Genomic DNA, 23,438 nt, shown 5'->3' with positions numbered 1-23,438 from the left:
CTGGTAGGTGTAGGGAACGCTGGATGAGGAGAGAAACTGAGGTTTGGTCAAGAAAAAGAATGAAGCATATATCAGATATCGATGTCAGGGATCAAGTGAATCCTTAGAAGAGTATAAAGGCAGTTGGAGTATACTTCAGAGGGAAATCAGGAGGACAAAAAGGGGACATGAAATAGCTTTAGCAAATAGAGTTAAGGATAATCCAAAGGGAATTTATAAATAAATTAAGGACAAAAGGTAACTAGGAAGAAAGCAGGGCCCCTTAAAGATCAGCAAGGCCGCCTATGTGTTGAACTGCAGGAGATGAGGGAGATACGAAATGAGTATTTTGCATCATTGTTTACTATGGAGAAGGATATGGAAGGATATGAAAATAAATAGTGGCATCTTGAACAATGTCCATATTACAGAGAAGGAGGAGCTAGATGCCTTAAAATGCATAAAGGTGGATAAATCCCTGGGATCTGATCAGGTGTTCCCCAGACCTTAGCAGGGAAGTGATTGCTAGGCATCTTGCTAAGGCATTTGTATCATCAATAGCCACCATCGAGGTGCTAGAAGCTGGAGGTTGGCTAACGTAGTGCCACTACTTACAAAAGGTGGTAAGGGAAAGCCAAAGAACTGTAGGCCGGTGAGCCTGACATCAGTGGTGGGCAAGTTGTTGGAGGGAGTCCTGACAAACAGGATTTACGTGTATTTGGAAAGACAAGAACTGATTAGGAATAGTCAACGTGGCTTTGTGCGTGGGAAATCTTGTCTCACTAACTTGATTGTGTTTTTTAAGAGGATTGATGAGGGCAGAGTGGTGAACGTGATCTACATAGACTTCAGTAAAGCATTCAACAGGGTTCCTTTTGATGGACTGGTTAGCAAGGTTAGATCACATGGAATACAGGGAGAACTCACCATCTGAATAAAAAAACTGGCTTGATGGTAGAAGGCAAAGTGTGGCGGTGAAGAATGGCTTGTCAGACTGGAGGCCTGTGACCACTGGTGTGCCACAAGGACAGATGCTAGGTCCACTACTTTATATCACTTATGTAAATGATTTAGATGTGAACATAGAAGGTACGGTTAGCAAGTTTATAGATGACACCAAATTGAAGGTGTAGTGGACAGCGAAGAAGGTTACCTCTCAGTGCAATAGGATCTTGATCAGATGGGCCACTGGCCCAAGGAGTAGCAGATGGAGTTTAATTCAGATAAATATGAGATGCTGCATTTTGGAAAGGCAAGACAGGGCATGACTTATACACTTAATGGTGAGGTCCTGGGGATTGTTGAAGAACAAAGAGACTGTGGAGTGCAGGTATATAGTTCCTTGAAAGTGGAGTTGCAAGTAGATAGGATAATGAAGAAGGCATTTGATATGCTTTCCTTTATTGGTCAGTGTATTGAGTATAGGAATTGGGAGGTCATGTTGTGACTGTACATTGGTTAGGCTACTCTGGGAATACCATGTGCACTTCTGGTCTCCCTGCTATAGGGATGTTGTTGTCAAACTTGAAAGGGTTCGGAAAAGATTTACAAGGATGTTGCCAGGGTTGGAGGGTTTGAGCTACAGGGAGCGGCTGAGTAGGCTGGCGCTATTAACCTGGAGCGTCGGAGGGTGAAGGGTTTACCCTATGGAGGTTTACAAAATCATGAGGGGTATGGATAGAGTAAATAGACAAGGTCTCTTCCCCGGGGTGGGGGAGTCCAAAACTAGAGGACATAGGTTTAAGGTGAGAGGGGAAAGATTTAAAAGGGACCTAAAGGGCAACGTTTTCGTGCAGAGGTGGATTCATGTATGGAATGATCTGCCAGGGTAAATGGTACAATTACAACATTTAAAAGGTATTTGACTAGGAAGGATTTAGAGTGATATGGGCCAAATGCTAACAAATGGGATTAGATTTATATAGGATATCTGGTCGACATGGACGAGTTGGACCAATGGGTCTGTTACCATGCTGTATGACTTTGTGATTGTGTGATTCTATAACTTTATATAAGCTTTCCTCCAGGTAAATGGTAAAGCAGACATAAATGCTTGGTAGCACTGAACCTAAATATTAGTGAAAACAGGCGTGAAGTCAAAACTTTTCATCTTACACACATCAGAATTGATGTGCAAGAAAAACAACTTTAGCAAGGAAAGAGCAATGTTTGAGCCACATCTGAATTTTATCAGGTAACTAAAAGAGTTAACAGTTCCTGCTGGATTTTCATGTTAGCCTTAATCCAAGCAATCAGCATTCTGTTTTGATGCCATTGCATTGATCCTTCCATTCTAAAGTTGGTTTTCTTGCACTTTAGTCCTGAAATTCCAAGGGTATGTCATTTTTACGTATTTTTTGAAAGTAAACTTGCCCTCAGATTAAAGCAACATGTATACTGTGTCTACAGATTGTGCAGAAACAAATATCCATCTGTATCCCCATGGGACAATAGATTGGGAGGAAATGGGAAAGCAAAGATATTAGGGTGGGATCACTTCCTTTAGCACAAGTTAGTTTGGGCTTGTGAAGGCTGAAGGATGCTTCAATTCATTTGGTTATACAAGGTTGGGCTTAATTCATTTTTTTAAAAATGGAACAAAATTTGGCTTGGGACTGGCAGTGGATAGTGAGAGACATATTGGCAGGCCAGCTCACTCTACATAAATTTATTTTCCATCAAACAGGAAATGGGAGTGTACAAAAAGCTGCCATTTCTCTGTCTAGCATATGGTACCCAGCAAGAGGAATTTCACTCCCATTGAGTTTTATAAAAGTGCCTGCATCTAATAGCTGTTTGTGGCTTCATTGGAGTTTGCTGACACACTGAATGTTTCCAGAATTTTCTATTGTTAGTTTGCATTGGATGGTAATATTTAGCTTTGGTTTTAAAAGTTTGATATAACTTTCCATTGAAGAGATTGAGTTTTGGTTTCATGCAGGAAGCTTGGCTGACCTGTTTTGACTCTTGGACACTCGTGTTGACTTGACATGGCTTGATTTGGTTTGTTTTTTTTAAATGTTGGGCTAATTCACCAGGGTTGATGCTGTTTGATTCGTTTGGGAAATTAACTTCAGAGATTTGGTTGAAATACTTTGCTTTGGTTAAGCTTTTTGACATGACTTATTCTAGATCGTCCTGATCCTCCCCGAGATCTGGAACTAACGGATCCAGCAGATCGAAGTGTAAGATTGACATGGATTCCTGGTGATGACAACAACAGTCCAATTACAGGTACAAAATGAGCATCTGTGTAAACAGACTACAAGAATGATTTTGATGTTCCTCCTTATCATTTTGTACAATACCTAAAACAAGTGAAAAGTATAGTTGTCTTGAATGTTCCTGACTCTCACCTATTTTTGATTCAATAGCTACCCCTCTTCACAGCATACAAACGTTGAATTATTGAGTAACTAGTAGCTTCCAGCATTATCATGCTTTTGCCTAATGCCCTGAAATTCTGAGAGTGGTTCTCAGAGATTTATGGAGTTGTTGCAACTTGGAAGAAGTCCAATCTGACCATCAACTCAATGCTGGCTCTCTGTAGACCAATCTGGTCCATCCCATTTCCCTGTCCTACCTTGCAGAGCTGTGGAAATAATTTCCCTCAAGTGTCCATCCCATTTCTTTTTGAATTCATTGACACTATCCCTTGTTGTCTGAGTTCCTGGTCATTAATAGTCAATATGTAAAACAATTCTTCCCCGTATTTTCCTGACATCTCTTACCCAAAGTCTTAAATCTATCCTGTAGCCCTCCTGCACAATCGACTGAATAGAGCAGCATTTTTTTTGACTATTTTGTCTAAACCCCATTACAACCTTATATACCTCAATCTAGTTTTCCCTCAGTAAAGGAGACTTCAAGTCAACGCTGGAACGAACATCTTTCATCCTGTAACTGCTGCCTGGGAAAAGATTGAAAGGCACAACTTTTATAACCATACAAATCCAATTGCTGAGGAAGTTAGGGGACAATTTTGAAAATTCCTTCTCATGTGGCTTTCCTGCATCTTGACTCCAGACTATAATCATTACTGTTGTTGGAACTTCTACCAGCAGTAAACCAAACAGTAATTCTACTGGGGCAAATGAGAACAGCTTTGGCAGAATTCATAGAGTACTTTAGGAAGTCCCCTTAAACTTCCCTGCACATGCTTGATGTGGTTTACCAGATAAAAGATCCTCCTCCTAGTCCTGACTAGAATTCTCTGATTTCTGGCAGAGTGAGATATCTATGCCTAGCTTCAGAGTCCTGGCAGGAGATATACCCTTGCTGCACTGTACCCTGGCTCGGGAGTCTCATTTTCTGTCTCAGATAATAAAAAAACTGTCTTACCGAGGATGCAATGGAGTTAAAATGGCGCAGCTTTGCTCTTTATTGAATGTATTATTGGAACCAGTAGTAGAGGTAGTCTTGTCATTTCTCCATTTTTACAGAGTTCATTGTGCAGTTCGAAGAGAACAAATTTCAGCCCAGAAAGTGGCACAATTTGACCCGAATCCCAGGCAACATCAACTCTGCAGTATTACAGCTCTCTCCGTATGTTAATTACCAGTTCCGGGTGATAGCAGTGAATGAAGTTGGAGAAGGAGCCCCCAGTTTACCTTCTGAACGTTATCAAACAACTGGAACAGGTGATGGTCTTAACTTGACTTTTCTGTCTTGTGTTTTCAACGATGTAGCTCAAAGCCTTTAAAATGTGACATAGAAACTAGGAGCAGGAGTAGGCCATTCAGCCCTTTGAGCCTGTTCCATCATTCAGTATGATCATGGCTGGTATTCTGTCTCAATGTCAGATTCCTGCTTTCTCTCTATACCCTTTGTTGCCCCTCTTTCTTGAATATATTCAGCGGCCCAGCCTTCACACCCTCCTACAATAGTGAATTGCAAAGTCTTACCATCTTCAGAGTGAAGACATATTTCCTAAACCCTAAATGGCCTGTCCTGGATCCTAAGATTGTGAGCCCTGGTTCTAAACACCCCAGCCAGGGAAACATCCTCCCTTCACTTGGCCTGCATAGACTTGTTAGAGTTTTAGTCAGCTGGGTGGTGAGCTTTCAATGGAAAGTTACACCAGCAGTGAGGATTCAATTCCTGAGGTTACCATTAAGGACCCACCTTCTCAATCTCTCCCCTTGCCTGAAGCACAATGATCATCAGGTTAAACTACCACTTGTCATCTCTCTCTTTCTCTCTGATGAGACAGCTGCCCTAGTAAGACTGTGGTGATCTTAATCTGGCTGTAGGATCTGCCCTGTGCATGGATCAAATCCCAGGTGAATATTCAGTTGCGAACATCTTTATTGTTTTAATGCATTACTCCTCTTTATTTCACTTGGGAAAATTGTATTGCTATATCACAAGGAAGTGTAGATTGAATACATATGAGGCTGGCATCAAGCAAACTCTCCCAATTGGGAATCCCTCCCCTCAGCCTTGTTTGCTCAATGTAATGAGACATGTTTGAGTCAGACAGACTCCTTGTTAGGTTTGCCAATTCTGTGTTGGATGTATTCAGAGAGATCAAACTATATAACCTTTGTCTTCCTATTTGCCGTGAGCCGTCGTCATTGGTTGGCCAGTATGTCCAGTCTGTCATTAGAACCACTTTCCCACCTTCAACCCCTTCCAGTGAAAAGAGGTGTGGTTAAATTTCACTGTGGACTTTAGGACCTGGTCATTGGGCTGAAAGGTGGGTCAAAACCCAGCACCTGTAGGCAGAGGGTCTGCCTTGGCTGATTTTGCCATGGGAAATTTCCTCATTTGGCTACCAGTGTCCAGCAGTCCAATGAAGGGTGTCAAAAGGTCCTGAAGGTGTGTATCTCAGCCTCAGCAACCCCATCGAGAAAGGTGGGAGCAGCTGAGATTGGAAAATTCTGGCTTTGATAACGACTGAATTTCACAACTGTCAATGGACAGATTGCCTTATTATCCACAGAGGTGATAAGTTTGTCACTACCAAGCACAATTCAAAGTGAATGAAATAGAGGCATTTCTTCATGTTCCTATGATTATTTTTCTCTCCTGGGTCGTGTCCAAAGCAATGTTTAAAATGTCAACCTTAAATCCCTGAAGACTGCAGGGCAGGTCGAGAGGCTTAGCAATTCTAATTCCTCACATGGCCCCATATTAATTAGAGAGCGGATTTCTTGTGGGCAGTGATTCTGTGTTTTAGATTTTGAAGTTCACCAGTCCTTTCCTCATATCAGTTCTCTGGTAGACCCTGTAAGTGAGTGGCAAGGAAGTTCAGGGCTGACACTGACTACTATTTGAGAATATTAAACAGCACTTGTAATCTGAGCTGGAAGTTTGTTGACATTTTGTCCAACTCCAAGTGTTCGGCATTGAGAGTTCCACATTAACCTGAACGGTTCAAATGTTTTGCTCTGATTGCAAATTCACCACAGCTGCAACTTCAGCACCATGGACAGGGAAATGAGCAATAATAGTGCCAGAGAAAATTTGCAGGATCAAAACTAGGCACTAGCAAACAGGCAAAAGGCAGAAGGTCGTAGGCTGAGCAGTAGAAGGAGAAAGGCCATTGGTTTTGTATCTTCATACTCCTCCTTTCAGACAGGGTGTGAAATTTCCTGCAGGCTGAGGAACAGTCTGACAGGACAATACAAACATGCTCCTTATTTGTACCAGTGCAGTATGGGGGGTTAATCTCAAATCAGAAGATCAGAAATAGAATGAGTGGCCGATCTTTAACACACTTCACCCTCTCTCTTTGCACACTGTGAATGGTTGACTTCTATGGTGACTTCACGGTCTTGTCCCATCTCTTTTTTTATACTCTTGCAGTAACTCTTCCCACTCTTTGGCATTTAGACAATCACCACCTCAGTTTATATCAGTCTAATTAAGTATCCACACTGAATTCAAATTGTCAACCTGCCATGGGATTTGAACTCACATTCTCTGGTGGTTTGTCTGATGGCACAACCTTTAGACCATAAGATACAGGAGCAGAATTAGGCCATTTGAACCCAACAAATCTACTGTGCCATTTCATTATGATTGACATTTTTCTCAACCCTGTTCTCCTGCCGTCTCCACGTAACCTTTAATGTCCTTGCTAATCAAGAATTTATGTATTTTCGTCTTAAATACACTTAATGACTTGTCCTTTACAACCTTCTGTGGCAATGAGTTCCCCAGATGAACCACCCTCTGGCTGCAGAAATCCGTCCTCATCTCAGTTCTGAGGGGTCATCCCTCCACTCTGAGGCTGTGCCCTTGGATCCCTCCTGATAGTGGAAGCATCTTCTCCATATCCACTGTATTCAGGCCTCTTGGTTTTCTGTAAGTTTCAATCAGACCTGCCCCTCATCCTTCGAGCACAGAGCCAGTGTCCTCAACCCACTCCTCATATGACAAGTCCTTCATCCCCAGGGTCATTCTTGCAAACCTTCTCTGGATCCCTCCCCTTGATGAAGCCGTGCTGACTCAACCCTGTTTTACCATGCACTTCCAAATACTCTGCAATTTCATCATTTATTCAATAGTGAGAGATTTTATGGGCTTTTACAAGCTATGAAGGCTCAACTATCTCACTTGATGTCGGGCCTGAAATTGGAGCAGGAGCTCCAATATCGATCCAGATAGGCTGTGAATCCTGCTTCTTCTGATTTTGGGAGTCAACACTAACCAACAAACTAATTACTCCTCAAGAAAAAATGATCGGTGATATTGAGAGAAATGCATATTGCAGCGCAATTTAATATTGAAGCTATAGAAGAGTTGATATAATTTGCCTTAATACAGCAATATAAAGCTCACCCACCTTATATCCTTTGTAAAGGTGTCAAGACCTTTGCATTAATCAGCACTGTAGATATAAAACCTCACTGTTTTTATTCTCTGCAGTCAGTGAAATGGCTTGTAACAACATTTTATATTTTCTAGCTCCTGAAATCAATCCATCTGATGTTAGAGGGGCAGGAATATCAAAATCAAGCATGCAAATCAGTTGGACGGTGAGTACAGTTTGTCCTGTTATTTCACGCACCTCTGAAAAAGCCTCTCGTTAACCACTGACTCAGGAATGCTGTGAAGGAAGTTGGTGAATTGTGAACTGAGATGTCAAAGAAGAGTTACATAACTTAACTAGGAAGTTCATTCGGAGATTGCTAACTGTCCAGCAACATAGGCTGGGAACAATGGATTTCTCTTGCCCACATCTATTGTTTGTGTAGCATTTAGAGCAGCTGAAGGTTCAATTCAATTCATATGCTTTTGTTCATTTGGAAATTCTTAGAGGGTGAATTGATTGTTCATTAAAAATCACATTTATATGAATAATTAACATTGAGGAAGATGAATCTTCACAAAAATCTAACTCTAAAACCTATTGCAGTGCATTTACAATAGTCAATGAGACAATAAGAACACAACACCAAAATAAATCAAACTGATATTCCTTAAAATTTTCTGATGATCCGTAGAATTGAAGCTTTCTTCCCATGATTCACTATACCATATTCCCTCACCAGAATTCGTTAACGTCATTCCCAAGGGAAACAATGTATGTGTGCCATCAGAATGTCTGCCATGAGACAAAGAAAAGAAACAAAAAGAGAAAGAATGCTAAAGAGAGCAAATCAGTCGAAAAGAGAGATCAGTTACAAAGTTTGACTTAACTTGCGGTTGAAGGGAAACAAAATATGAACTATTTTCTGAAGTCTAGTTGTAGTCGCCATCATTGGGTGACATGGCGCGCACAGTGATGAGCGGGTGACTGTCTACGTGGAATTTGCACATTCTCCGTGTGTCTGTGGGGGTTTCCTCCGGGTGCTGTGGTTTCATCCACAGTCCAAAGATACGCAGACTAGGTGGATTGGCCATGCTAAGTTGTCCCATAGTGTTCAGGGATGTGCAGGTTAAGTGGATTAGCCATGGGAAATGCACGGTTTACAGGGATAGGGTAAGGGTGTGGGTCTATTTGGGATGCTGTTTGCAGCATCTGTGTGGGCTGAATGCCCTGTTTCCATGCTGTAGTGATTCTACAATTGTGGTTTTGCTTGCTTGTATACTGTATTTATTTTTCTACCTTTCTATTCTGGATATTATGTTCTGTTTTTCAGCCTTTGAATGGAACGCAAATCAGTGGCCCCAATCTCAAGTATATAGTCAGCTGGAGACAAAAGGATGTGGGTGGGGAGTGGTCAACAGTCACGGTCCCCAGAGCCAGTTACATTGTCTCACCAACACCCTTCTTTACACCCTACGAAATTAAAGTACAGGCAGTGAATGACTTTGGAGTAGGTCCTGAACCAAGAATTGTAATTGGATACTCGGGTGAAGACTGTAAGTATATCAAGAGGAGCAAGCCAGATCCAGAAACTATTGACTGCCATGTTAAACACACTAAACACATAAATGACAGAATTCTAGTTGTCTGTCTGTGAGTTGATGATGTGATTTTCTTATTTTGCATAGCTCTCAGCCTCAGCTCAGTGGAAACCACTCTCAACTCTAGGCTACAACATTTGGGTAAACTTAAGTTCTCAATTGAACCAATGATCCAAGGTGAAATTCCAGTATGGGGCTTGAGGGAGCATTACACCTGATGGAGGTCCGAGCTTCAGAAAAAGACACCAAACGGAGCTCATTCAGCCTTTCACATATAAAATCCAATGGCACTATTGGATGAACAGGGAAGCCTGGTGTCCTGCACAATATTTACCCCTCAACTGAAAAAGACAATTTTCTGGCCAGTATCACATGTTTGTTTGTGTGGAAACTAGCTGCAGTGTTTCCAATTTTATAAGAATGGCTACATGCAATAACTGCATAATTTTTGTTGTCAGTATTGTGTGGAATATTGTCAGAAGGAGACACAAAGTCAAAGCTTTTCATCTTGCACTCATTGAGTTTCTAGTTCAAGAAACAGCCTGGAGAAAGGGGCACACCAACTTAGACAGCATGAAAAGAGTTTAGTGATTGCCTGGGTCATTGCTGGAATGGACATTTAACAGGGCCAGTTAACTGTCAATCTTATCTCTCAGGGCAGGTTGTTTGACACTGACTGGTCAGGGCATTGCTATGGGAATGGAACAGTCTCCATTACCCCTTTTTCCAATGGGAAAAGTGCAGTGTAGTACAGACCCCTTTTGCCTGCATAACATAGACACTTACAGGTGCTTCAAGCTGAAAGCCTGATGAATGATCTTAACCTGGCTCCCGATGTAATTCTCAGCACAGTCTGGATTATTGAGTAAATGGCACTCAGCCGTAGCATCCTAGCTAATGGTTTATATAATATTCTGAGGGTTGTAAACACAGGCTAGTTGAGCATGATCAGCATCTTGCCTGCTGTGAATGGTCAACGGGATGATGACTGTGAGTCAAGAAGTTATGACATTTTATCTCCTTTTTACCAAGGTTTACGTTTTATATTACCAAGCTGGTTTGACTATTTTAAGGCAGTTTTTTGACAAACAAGGGAGTTGATTGTAATCAGAGGCGCACGGGAAAGTGGGGTTGAGGCCACAGTCAGATCAGCCACAAATCTTATCGGATGGCTTGGATTGAGGATTGGCTGTCTGACAGAAGGTAGAGAGTTGGGATAAAATGCTCTTTTTTGGAATGGCAACTGGTGACGAGTGGTGTCCCGCAGGGCTCAGTGTTGGGGCCACAGCTGTTCACCTTATATATTAATGATCTGGATGAAGGGACTGGGGGCATTCTGGTGAAGTTTGCCAATGATACGAAGATCGGTGGACAGGCAGGTAGTGAAAAGGTGGGGAAGCTGCAGAAAGATTCAGACAGTTTAGGAGAGTGGTCCAGGAAATGGCTGATGAAATTCAATGTGAGTAAATGTGAGGTTTTGCACTTTGGAAAAAAGAATACAGGCCTGGACTATTTTCTAAACAGTGAGAAAATTCGCAAGTCAGAAGTGCAAAGGGATCTGGGAGTGTTGGTCCAGGATTCTCTAAAGGTTAACTTGCAGGTAGAGTCTGTAATTAAGAAAGCGAATGTAATGTTGTCGTTTTATCTCAAGAGGGTTGGAATGGTCATTGGAAAAACATATGGATGATAATGGAATAGTGTAGGTTAGATGGGCTTCAGATTGGTTTCACAGATCGGCACAACTTCGAGGGCTGAAGGGCCTGTACTGTGCTGTAATGTTCTATGTTCTATACGTTCTATATAAAAGCAGCGATGTGCTTCTGAGACTTTATAAGGCTCTAGTTAGGCCCCATTTAGAATACTGTGTCCAATTTTGGGCCCCACACCTCAGGAAGGACATACTAGCCCTGGAGCGTGCCCAGCGGAGATTCACACGGTGGATCCTTGGAATGGTAGGTTTAATGCATGATTATCGGCTAAGGATCCTGGGATTGTACTCATTAGAGTTTAGAAGGTTGAGGGAAGATCTAACAGAAACTTACAAGATAATGTATGGTTTAGAAGGGGTGGATGCTAGGAAGTTGTTTCCGTTAGACGGGGAGACCAGGACCCGTGGGCACAGCCTTAAAATTAGAGGGGGTAAATTTAAAACTGAAATGAGACATTTCTTCAGCCAGAGAGTGGTGGGTTTGTGGAATTCATTGCTGCAGAGTGCAGTGGAGGGCGGGATGTTGGATGCAGCGCAAGCGGGAGCTTGGAGCAGGAGCCTGACGGGAAGCTGGTGAGTCACTGTTTTTGAATCGTTAAAGAGCTTACCTCATGAATGGGCAGAGGGACGCTGAGCAGGAGCCGACACGGGACTGGTGAGTGAGTGAGGTAATATATTTGTGTGGTTGCGTTACCCGAAACACTACCCGGATAGCGTCTCCCACCCATCAATTGAGAAGAGTTACAGGGAGGTAGTCACTCCTCAAGTACAGGAACAAGGCAGATGGGTTACGGTCAGGGGATGGAAAGGGAACCGGTGGGCAGTGCAGGGATTCCCTGTGGCCATTCCCCTCAACAATAAGTATACTGTTTTGGATACTGTTGGGGGCAAGACTTACCAGGGGAAAGCAGTGGGGCACAGGTCTCTGGCACAGAGCCTGTCCCTGCTGCTCAGAAGGGAACGGGGAAAAGGAGCAGAGCATTAGTCATTGGGGACTCCATAGTTAGGGGGACAGATAGGAGGTTCTGTGGGGACGAGAGAGACTCACGGTTGGTGTGTTGCCTCCCAGGTGCCAGGGTGCGTGATGTCTCTGATCGTGTTTTTGGGATCCTTAAGGGGGAGGGGGAGCCACCCCAAGTTGTGGTCCACATATGCACCAATGACATAGGTAGGACGAGAGGTGGGGATTTAAGGCAGAAATTCAGGGAGCTAGGATGGAAGCAGAGAGCTAGGACGAACAGAATTGTTGTCTCTGGTTTGTTGCCCGTGCCACGTGCTAGTGAGGCGAGGAATAGGGAGAGAGAGGAATTGAACACTTGGCTGCAGGGATGGTGCAGGAGGGAGGGTTTTGGATTCTTGGATAATTGGGGCTCTTTCTGGGGTAGCTGGGACCTCTACAAGCAAGATGGTCTTCACCTGAACCAGAGGGGTACCAATATCCTGGGGGGGAAATTTGCGAAGGCTGTTTGGGTGGGTTTAAACTAATTCAGCAGGGGGATGGGCACCAAAATTGTAGTTTGACTATAGAAAAGGTTGAGAGTAGGGTGGTCCGAAATAAAGTTTCAGGGAAGCAAGATGGCATGGCAAGCAAGAAGTTGGATTGAAGTGTGTCTACTTCAATGCCAGGAGCGTCTGGAATAAGGTGGGTGAACTTGCAGCATGGGTTAGTACCTGGGACTTCGATGTTGTGGCCATTTCGGAGACATGGATAGAGCAGGGACAGGAATGGTTGTTGCAGGTTCCGGGATTTAGATGTTTCAGTAAGAACAGAGAAGATGGTAAAAGGGGCGGAGGTGTGGCATTGTTGGTCAAGGACAGTATTACAGTTGCAGAAAGGATGTTTGGGGACTCGTCAACTGAGGTAGTATGGGCTGAGGTTAGAAACAGGAAAGGAGAGGTCACCCTGTTGGGAGTTTTCTATAGGCCTCCAAATAGTTCTAGAGATGTAGAGGAAAGGATAGCAAAGATGATTCTCGATAGTAGTGAGAGAGACAGGGTAGTTGTCATGGGGGACTTCAACTTTCCAAATATTGACTGGGAACACTATAGTTCGAGTACTATAGATGGGTCAGTTTTTGTCCAGAGTGTGCAGGAGGGCTTCCTGACCCAGTATGTAGATCGGCCAACAAGGGGCGAAGCCACATTAGATTTGGTACTGGGTAATGAGCCCGGCCAGGTGTTAGATTTGGAAGTAGGTGAGCACTTTGGTGATAGCGATCGCAATTCTGTTGTGTTTACTTTAGTGATAGAAAGGGATAGGTGCATACCACTGGGCAAGAGTGAGAGCTGGGGGAAAGGCAATTACAATGAGATTAGGCAAGATTTAGGGAGCATAGAATGGGGAAGGAAACTGCAGGGGATAGGCACATTTGAAATGTGGAGCTTATTCAAGGAAAAGCTCCTGTGTGTCCTAGATAAATATGTACCTGTCAGGCAGGGAGGAAGCTGTAGAGTCCGGGAGCCATGGTTTACGAAGGAGGTGGAATCTCTGGTCAAGAGGAAGAAGGCGGCTTATGTTAGGATGAGATGTGAAGGCTCAGTTAGGGCACTTGAGGGCTACGAGGTAGCCAGGAAAGACCTAAAGAGAGCGCTCAGAAGAGCCAGGAGGAGACATGAGAAGTTGGCGGATAGGATCAGGGTAAACCCTAAGGCTTTCTATAGGTATTTAAGGAATAAAAGAATGACAAAAGTAAGATTAGGCCCAATCAAGGATAGTAGTGGGAAGTTGTGTGTGGAGTCAGATGAGATAGGGGAAGCGCTAAATGAATATTTTTCAACAGTATTCACTCTATAAAACGACAATGTTGTCGAGGAGAATACTGAGATACAGGCTACTAGACTAGGTGGGATTGAGGTTCACAAGGAAGAGATATTAGAAATCCTTCAGAAGTTGAAGATAGATAAGTCCCCTGGGCCGGATGGGATTTATCCTAGGATCCTCTGGGAAGCCAGGGAGGAGATTTCCGAGCCTTTGGCATTGATCTTTAACTCGTCATTGTCTACAGGAATAGTGCCAGATGACTGGAGGATAGCAAATGTGGTTCCCCTGTTCAAGAAGGGGAGTAGAGACAACCCTGGTAATTATAGACCAGTGAGCCTTACCTCAGTTGTTGGTAAAGTGTTGGAAAAGGTTATAAGGGATAGGATTTATAATCATCTAGAAAAGAATAAATTGATTAGGGATAGTCAGCATGGTTTTGTGAAGGGAAGGTCGTGCCTCACAAACCTTATTGAGTTCTTTGAGAAGATGACCAAACAGGTAGATGAGAGTAAACCAGTTGACGTGGTGTATTTGGATTTCAGCAAGGCGTTCGATAAGGTCCCCCACATTAGGCTATTGTACAAAATGCGGAGGAATGGAATTGTGGGAGATATAGCAGTTTGGATCGGAAATTGGCTTGCTGAAAGAAGACAGAGGGTGGTAGTTGATGGGAAATGTTCATCCTGGAGACCAGTTACTAGTGGTGTACCACAAGGGTCGGTGTTGGGTCCACTGCTGTTTGTCATTTTTATAAATGACCTGGATGAGGGCGTAGAAGGATGGGTTAGTAAATTTGCAGACAACACTAAGGTCGGTGGAGTTGTGGATAGTGACAAAGGATGCTGTAGGTTGCAGCAAGACATAGTTAAGCAGCAGAGCTGGGCTGAGAGGTGGCAATGGATTAATGCAGACAAGTGTGAGGTGATGCACTTTGGTAGGAGTAACTGGAAGGCAAAGTACAGGGCTAATGGTAAGATTCTTAGGAGTGTAGATGAGCAGAGAGATCTCGATGTCCACGTACACAGATCCTTGAAAGTTACCACCTCGGTTGACAGGGCTGTTAAGAAGGCATACAGTGTTTTAGCTTTTATTAATAGAGGGATTGAGTTCCGGAACCAAGAGGTTATGGTGAAGCTGTACAAAATTCTGGTGCGGCCGCACTTGGAGTATTGTGTACAGTTCTGGTCACCGCATTATAAGAAGGATGTGGAAGCTTTGGAAAGGGTGCAGAGGAGATTTACTAGGATGTTGCCTGGAATGGAGGGAAGGTCTTACGAGGAAAGGCTGAGGGACTTGAGGCTGTTTTCATTAGAGAGAAGAAGGTTGAGAGGTGACTTAATTGAAACATATAAAATAATCAGAGGGTTAGATAGGGTGGATAGGGAGAGCCTTTTTCCTAGGAAGGTGACGGCGAGCACGAGGGGGCATAGCTTTAAATTGAGGGTTGAAAGATATAGGACAGATGTCAGAGGTAGTTTCTTTACTCAGAGAGTAGTAAGGGAATGGAACGCTTTGCCTGCAACGGTAGTAGATTCCCCAACTTTAGGTACATTTAAGTCGTCATTGGACAAGCATATGGCCGTACATGGAATAGTGTAGGTTAGATGGGCTCGAGATCGGTATGACAGGTCGGCACAACATCGAGGGCTGAAGGGCCTGTACTGTGCTGTAATGTTCTATGTTCTCTAAGGCAGAGATCGACAAATTCTTGATCTCAAAAGGAATCAAGGGCTACGGGGAGAATTCAGGGAAGTGGTGTTGAAATGCCCATCAGCCATGATTTAAATGGTGGAGTGGACCTGATGGGCCTAATGGCCTTACTTCCACTCCTATGTGTTATGGTCTTATGGTCTTATGATGGAGCTGGCTCTATAAGCTGAATGGTTCACCCCTCTAAATTTGCATATTCGCATAGTACTTTGGGTAACACAGAAGTCATGATGAAGTGTTATATAAAGGCAAGCCTTTCTCTTCAGTGTTATTGGAGTGGGTGCTTTGAATATTAAGAGCAAAATAGTCCAGGTTAAGACTCCAAATGATGTGCAGCAAATGTGGAAAATTTCAGTCTCAGAAGTCTGAATTTTGCAGGCAGCATAAAGGCAGGCAGATAATCAGCAGTTGTAAAATTGTATTTATATAGCACCCATTAGCATTGTAAATAATCGTGTTTTATAGGAGTCATTATCAAATAAAAATTGCATGTGGAGACATTAGGTCAGGTGGCCAAAAGTTCGGACAAAGGGTTAGGTTTTCAGGAGTGGTTCATGGAGGAAAGCTGGGATAGACAGGTGCAGAGGTGCAGTGGGGGAATTGCAGAACTTCAGGCCTAAGCATCTGAAAGGACAGTCACTAAAGATAAAATCCAAGTTGCATTCTGAGAACAGAATGGGAAGAGTTCAGAGATTTCAAAGGATTATGGGGCTGGAGGGGTAATGTGAATCTTTGCAGGGATTTGAAATGGGGATAAGAATTTTACAATCAAGGCACTGTAAGAAAGGGAGCTGGATAGTAGCAGATGACTGAGACTTCCAAATCCAAAGTTATGAACCATTGCCTTTTACTGAAATTAAAAAGAACATGACACTGTCTCGGATAAGTAGATAAAATTCAGCAATGTCCCACTGTCTGTCTTATGAACTTGTTTTCTGGCTGTGTTTAGTTCCAATTGCAGCACCCACAAGCCTTTCTGGAAGGATTGTTAACAGCACAGCCATTCTACTCCAGTGGAGGTCATTGCCACCAGACACGATTCAAGGATATCTCATTGGCCACAGAGTAAGTAGCTGCAAGATCTTGATTCTACAATCAAACATGATTGATTACTGTATGCACAATGTAACCATGAATACAGTGCAGATTACAGTATAGATTTCTTGCTGCAATGTCTACATGTATTCATGTGTGTGTAGGTGTGTATTTATACATATGTGTGTCCTGTGTGTGTGTGTGTGCACGCTTGTGTGCACCCATGCACGCATGTGCATGTGACCATGTATATTTGTGTACATGTACCTCTGTGTATGTGTATAGCCACGAGTATGTGCATGAGAGAGCGAGAGAGAGACTGAATAATTTGTGGGCTTATGTATATATTTGTGCATGTATACAACATCTGAGCATTGTTTTTGTTTATTAAATACCAGTATTTGTTGCTCTTCCCTAACTTCCCTTGAACTGAGAGGCTTGTGAGGGATATTTCAGAGTGCAGTTAAGAGTCAGTCACATTATTATGAGCATGGAGTCACATGTAGGCCAGACTGGGCAAGGATGATAGATTTTCTTCCCTAAAGGGCAGTAGTGAACCAGATGGGTTTTCATAACAATCAGTGATATAGTCATGGTCATTACCCCTGAGAGTAGCTTTCAATTCCATTTTCCTTTTCATTATTGGAATTCAAATTCTCTGAGCTGGTATGGTAGAACCCATGTGCCCAAAACATTAGCCAAGGGCATCTGGATTACTTGTCCAGTGGCATTAGGGCTATGCCCTGTATGTTGACTAATCCTAGTCTTTTATGGTCTATATTAGCATCATGAAGACCAAATCAAAATGTTAACACCGCACATTCCATGATATTATTTCTACTGACAGTGTCCAGAGTTCAGTTCGAAATTTATTCCTCATTTGTGTTCTGAACATAGAACTGAAACTTACAAATACTTTCTGGTGACAATATCATTAGATTAAAGTCCTTGAATTCAAATAGAGCATCAGACAGGCAAGATTCAAATTTATCACCTGGTGCTCCATATCATAAGGCCGAGAAAATTCCAATTTCTGGAGGCCAACATTATCCCATTCCTCACGTATAACCATTTGATCCAATGTGCAGAGATTTGAGCATTTCCACTGCAGGGGTAGTGGTGCTGGGGGAGGGGAGAGGAGAGGAGAGGGGGGAACCGTGCGGGGTGGGGTAGCTTTCTCCATGACGATAGCACAGCCATTCAAAGTCAGCATGCCAACCAATCAGCACTGTTTTCTCCTGTTGTATAAATCATTGTGATCATTTGAAATTTGGTATTCTTGCATCTTGCAAGGCTAGATAAATTTTTGAACAGTAAAGGCCTTAAGGATTGTGGTGAGTGGGCGGGTAAGTGGACCTGAGTCTCAAAAAGATCAGCCATGATCTTATTAAACGGCAGGGCAGGCTCGAGGGGCCGGATGGCCTACTCCTGCTCCTAGTTCTTATATTCTTATGTGTCCTGACAAGGCAAGAAGCTTCAGTAACATGTGCCCCTTTTCAGCGAGATTCAAGTTTGTATGAGTGGGATTGACTGCTCTGAGCTTTCTTTTTGTCATCTTCATTCCGTCACGGTGATAGCAGACAGACTGATTGAGTCTCTTCTCTTGCTCAGATTCAGTATTGGAATGAGGGAAGTCTGCTGAAGATCAACCAATACAGGTCACGTGTTCAGGTCATGGAGTCTCCTGGCCAGCGTCCGCGTGCCATAGTATCAGGCTTGCAGCCATATCATGCCTATAAGCTACAGGTGGCAGCAGTCAATGGCAGAGGACGTGGACCCTGGAGTGAGGAGTTTGCGATAAACACCACAGAAGGAGGTAAGTGGGCAAATCAACCCCAAATTGCTCCCCATCCATAGACCAAGCAACAGCACATTATGTAGAAAGAGCTCAGTTCATGCTGTCTCTGCCAATTCAGATCTAAACTTCTTGGTGAAGTAGAAAGGGACATTTCTCTTGTGGATAGAGTTTATTGACAACTCAGTCACAAAGCTCCTTTTTACAATGTAACAACACAGGTACTTTATCTATGTATGTCTATTCTCATGCCATCAATGGACACCCCCTGATTCTCCTTAACGTTAGACAAAGACATTGGCAAACCTAACAATGTGAGTAACCACACATTAACACCCCTTTTTTCTGACATTGAATCAGACCTTATGTAAGATTCTGAGGGGGGAGCTTGACAAGGTAGATATTGTGAGGTTATTTCTGTTTGTTAGTGGGCCTAAAACCAGCAGGGTCAGTTTCAGGTCAAGGAGCCTCCAACTTAACAAGGAAATGAGGAGGGATTCCTTTTCTCAAAGGTGTATCAGTATTTGGAGGAGGTTTTGTGGTAGCATCTCTGCCTCTAAGCGAGAAGCCCCTGGTTTGAGTTCAATTCTGGAACTCAAAAATGAAAGGGTGTTTGTAATGTGATCCATCAGGTTGATTGTCAATGTGTAAATCCTCCCAGCACCCCCAAGGTAGTTGGTAAGAGTGGAAGGGTTTCCCTGTTGGTGATGATAGGGAGGACATTAAGGAGAAAACCAACTGACAAATTGCGAAGTCATTGCTGGTACCAAACATTGTTGTGGTGACCCCATGTAACATGACTAAAAGCTCGAAAGGAAATAATAAGGGGTGCTTGTATTTGGAGTTTTCTTGCTGGGAGATCAGTGGCAGCTGAGTCATTGAATCCATTTAAGTTGATTTTGATCAAATAAAGAATCAAACAATATGGAGGCAACAGGCACAGAAGTACAATAAAGAGCACAATCTGATCAGCTGTTACCTTTTGAATGGTCCAGTAGGCTTAAGGGGCTGAATAAGACCATAAGATGTACGAGCAGAATTAAGCCATTCACCCCATCCGGTCTATTCCATCATTCAATCATGGCTTCAGACATAGTAGGAAATGCAGATGCTGGAGAATCTGAGATAACAAGGTGTGGAGCTGAATGAACACAGCAGGCCAAGCAGCATCAGAGGAGCAGGAAAGATGATGTTTCTTCAGAATTGGGGAAGGGGAAGGGGGTTCTGAAATAAATAGGGAGAGAGGGGGAGGTGGATAGAAGATGGATAGAGGAGAAGATAGCTGGAGAGAAGACAGAGTGGTCAAAGAGGCGGGGATGGAACCAGTAAAGGTGAGTGTAGGTTTGAGTTAGGGAGGGGATTGGTTAGACCAGGGAGGATGGGCCAGTCAAGGAGGTGGGCTGAGGCTTCCTATAGCAAAGGGGGTGGTCATAGGTGCCCGCATGGGCCCAAGCTATGCCTGCCTCTTTATAGGTTACGTGAAACAATCCGTCTTCCATAGCTACTCTGGCCCTAAACGCCACCTCTTCCTCCGTTACATTGATGACTGTATCAGTGCCACCTCGTGCTCCCACGAGGAGCTCGAACAGTTCATCCACTTCACTAACACATTCCACCCTAACCTCAAGCTCACCTGGGCCATCTCTGACACCTTCCTCACCTTCCTGGACCGCTCCGTTTCCATCTCTGGCAACCACCTGGAAACCGATATCCATTTCAAGCCCACCGACTCCCCCAACTACCTAGAATGCACCACCTCCTACCCACCTTCCTACAAAAATTCCATCCCCTATTCCCAATTCCTTTGCCTCTGCCGCATCTGCTCCCAGGATGAGGCATTCCACTCCCGAACATCTCAGATGTCCTCAATTTTCATTACTACAACTTCACACCTGCAGTGGTTGAGAACGCCCTCGACCATGTCTCCTGCAACTCATCCCTCACACCCCCACCCCACAATAACACCCAAAACAGAATCCCCCTCGTCCTCACATACCACCCCACCCACCTCCGGATCCAACGCATCATCCACTGACACTTCCGCCATCTGCAAACCGACCCCACCACCAAAGACATTTTTCCATCCCCACCCTGAGCTGCTTTCCGGAGAGACCACTCTCTCTGAGACTCCCTTGTCCACTCCACACTCCCCTTCAGGCCCACCACACCTGGCACTTTGACCTGGAACTGCAGGAAATGCTGCACTTGCCCCCACACCTCACCCCCATCCCAGGTCCCAACATGACTTTCCACATCAAGCAGATGCTCACCTGCACATCTGCTAATGTGATATACTGTATCCACTGTACCCGCTGCGGCTTCCTCTACATCGGGGAAACCAAGCAGAGGCTTGAGGACCGCTTTGCAGAACACCTACCTTGGTTCGTAATAAACAACTGCACCTCCCAGTCGCGAACCATTTCAACTCCCCCTCCCATTCCTTGGACGACATGTCTATCCTGGGCCTCCTGCAGTGCCATAATGATGCCACCCGTAGGTTGCAGGAACAGCACCTCATATTCCGCTTGGGAACATGCAGCCCAGTGGTATCAATGTGGACTTTACAAGCTTCAAAATCTTTCCTCCCCCTACCACGTCCCAAAACCAGCCCAGCTTCGCTCCCTAACCTGTTCTTCATCTCACCTATCCCCTCCTCCCACCTCAAGCCCCACCTCTATCGCCTACATACTGGCCTCATCCTGCCCCCTTGACCTGTCCGTCTTCCCTGGATGACCAATCCCCTCCCTAACTCCCCACCTACACTCACCTTTACTGGCTCCACCCCTGCCTCTTTGACCTGTCTGTCTCCTCTCCACCTATCTTCTCCTCTATCCGCCTCTCCCCTCTCCCTATTTATTTCAGAACTCCTTTCCTCTCCCCCATTTATGAAGAAAGGTCTAGGCCCGAAATGTCAGCCTTCCTGCTCCTCTGATGCTGCTTTGCCTGCTGTGTTCATCCAGCTCCACACCTTGTTATCTCATTCAGTCACGGCTGATATGTTTCTCAACTTTGTTCTCCTGCCTTTTCCCCACTTGACCCCCTTAATAATCAAGAACCTATCCATCTCTGTCTTAAATGCGCTCACTGTCTAGGCTTCCACAGCTTGCTGCAGCAATGAATTCCACAGATTCATCACAGTCTGGCTGAAGGAATTCACCCTCAGCTCAGTTCCAAAGGGTCGTGCCTTCACTATTACACTATGTCCTCAGGTTCTAGTCTGTCCGACTAGTGGAAACATCTTCTCCATTCACTTTCTATCCAGGCCTCTCAGTATTCTGTAACTCTCAATCAGATTCCCCCTCATCCTTCTAAAATCTATCGAATACAGACCCAGAGTCCTTGATTGCTGCCATATGACAAATCCTTCATCTCCAGAATCATTCTTGTGAGCCTCCTCTGGACCCCCTCCAATGCTAGCATATCCTCTCTTAGATACAGGACCCAAAACTGCTCATAATATCCCAAATGTGGTCTGACCAGAGCCTTGTACAGCCTCACCAGTACATCCCTTTTCCTTTATACTCAGGTCCTCTTGATGCCAATGCTGACCATAAATTTGCCCTCCCAGCTGATAACTGAACCTATGTGCCAACCTTAAGAAAATCCTGAAGTAGGCCTCCGAAGGTCCTTTGTGCTTAAGATTTCTGATGCCGAGGAAATAGTCCATATCTCTTCTTCCTACCAAAGTGCATAACTTGACATTTGCCCACATTGTGTTCCATCTGCCACTTCTTTGCCCACTCTTCTAGCCTGTCCAAGACCTTCAGCAGTCTCCCTGCTTCCTCAGCACGACCCAAACTTCCACCTATCTTTTTTATAATCTGCAAACTTTACAATAATGCCCTCAGTTCCTTTGTCCAGATCATTAATACACAATGTGACTAATTGTGGTCCCTAGTACTAACACTTGCGGATCTCCGCTAGTCACCAGCTGCCATCCTGAAAAAGACCCCTTTATTCCAACTCTCTACTTTCTGCCCTTTGGCCAATCCTCTATCCACGCCAGTACCTTGCATCTAACATCGTGGGTTCTTATTTTATTTCGCAGCTTCCTGTGTGGCACCTTGTGAAAGGCTTCCTGAAAATCCAAGTAAAAGGCCTACCCCTGCTCCTCTTTCCTATATTCTCTCAGAATGATGGAATAAGAATTGGTTCTCTCCGGCATTATCCCTCAGTACTCGGCAAAGTATTAATAATTTGGCGGTAAATATGGTCACCCTAAAATGTGCAGAAATGAAAGTGGGATACGGTGAAATGGTGAGAAATCCTCTCCTGAGGTCTGAGGCCTGTTCCTGAGGAAAGCTTTAATTTGTACTGAATCATCGCTGCATGCGAATCGGTGATGAGGGCTCCAAAATGAGACAGCCAGACCTGGGGACCTTCAGGATAGAGCGGGAATCTCCAGGATTGAAAAATGCATCAGTGGTCACGATTGTGAGCAACTGAGGGTAAAAATCCCAGAGATAATCAATGAAAATTGCATGTGTGTTGCTTTAATATTTTCTTTGAAAGCTTACTTGTTTTGAAAATATTTGTGATGGCAGAAAAGGTTGGTGTGGTTGGAGATAGTTATCCTTCTGGTAAGGTGGTGCTGGAGTCGGGCTTCTGAACTGGGCTTGGCCCCCTTATCCATGTTTCTATTTTGTTTCCCTTTTACTGCCCTCTCTTTTTTTCCTTTCTTTTTCTTCCATTTTACTTATCTCTTCTTGAAGAGTTTGTTCGCAGAGACAGTATTGTCAGTCAGTAAGTAGGCCCAGTGCGGTCTCGAGCAGACTAGTGTCGGTCAGTAAGTAGGCCCAGTACGGAGTCGAGCAGACTAGTGTCAGTCAGTAAGTCCGCCCAGTGCGGACTCGAGCAGACTGGTGTCGGTCAGTAAGTAAGCCCAGTGCAGAGTTGAGCAGACTAGTGTCGGTCAGTAAGTAGGCCCAGTGCGGACTCGAGCAGACTAGTGTCGGTCAGTAAGTAAGCCCAGTGCAGAGTTGAGCAGACTAGTGTTGGTCAGTAAGTAGGCCCAGTGCGGACTCGAGCAGACTAGTGTCGGTCAGTAAGTCGGCCTAGTGCAGACTCGAGCAGACTAGTGTCGGTCAGTA

General features: G+C 44.2%; 1 protein-coding gene across 1 annotated transcript in view; it reads left to right on the top strand.

Annotated features, from left to right (window-relative positions):
- nfasca (neurofascin homolog (chicken) a) overlaps nt 1–23,438 on the top strand; it is a 283,390-nt gene that overhangs the window by 196,428 nt on the left and 63,524 nt on the right. Inside the window, exons 18-23 of the mRNA XM_059653208.1 lie at nt 3,112–3,213; nt 4,422–4,619; nt 7,894–7,964; nt 9,072–9,294; nt 16,468–16,583; nt 18,165–18,369. Of these exons, the coding sequence (XP_059509191.1) occupies nt 3,112–3,213; nt 4,422–4,619; nt 7,894–7,964; nt 9,072–9,294; nt 16,468–16,583; nt 18,165–18,369 (915 nt within the window). The remainder of the gene's footprint in view (nt 1–3,111; nt 3,214–4,421; nt 4,620–7,893; nt 7,965–9,071; nt 9,295–16,467; nt 16,584–18,164; nt 18,370–23,438) is intronic.

This window comes from Stegostoma tigrinum, chromosome 21 (genome assembly GCF_030684315.1).
Source record: "Stegostoma tigrinum isolate sSteTig4 chromosome 21, sSteTig4.hap1, whole genome shotgun sequence".
Classification (NCBI taxonomy): Eukaryota; Metazoa; Chordata; class Chondrichthyes; order Orectolobiformes; family Stegostomatidae; genus Stegostoma; species Stegostoma tigrinum.
Note: the sequence above shows the minus strand (reverse complement) of the source record. Positions and strands in the feature narration are given on the sequence as shown.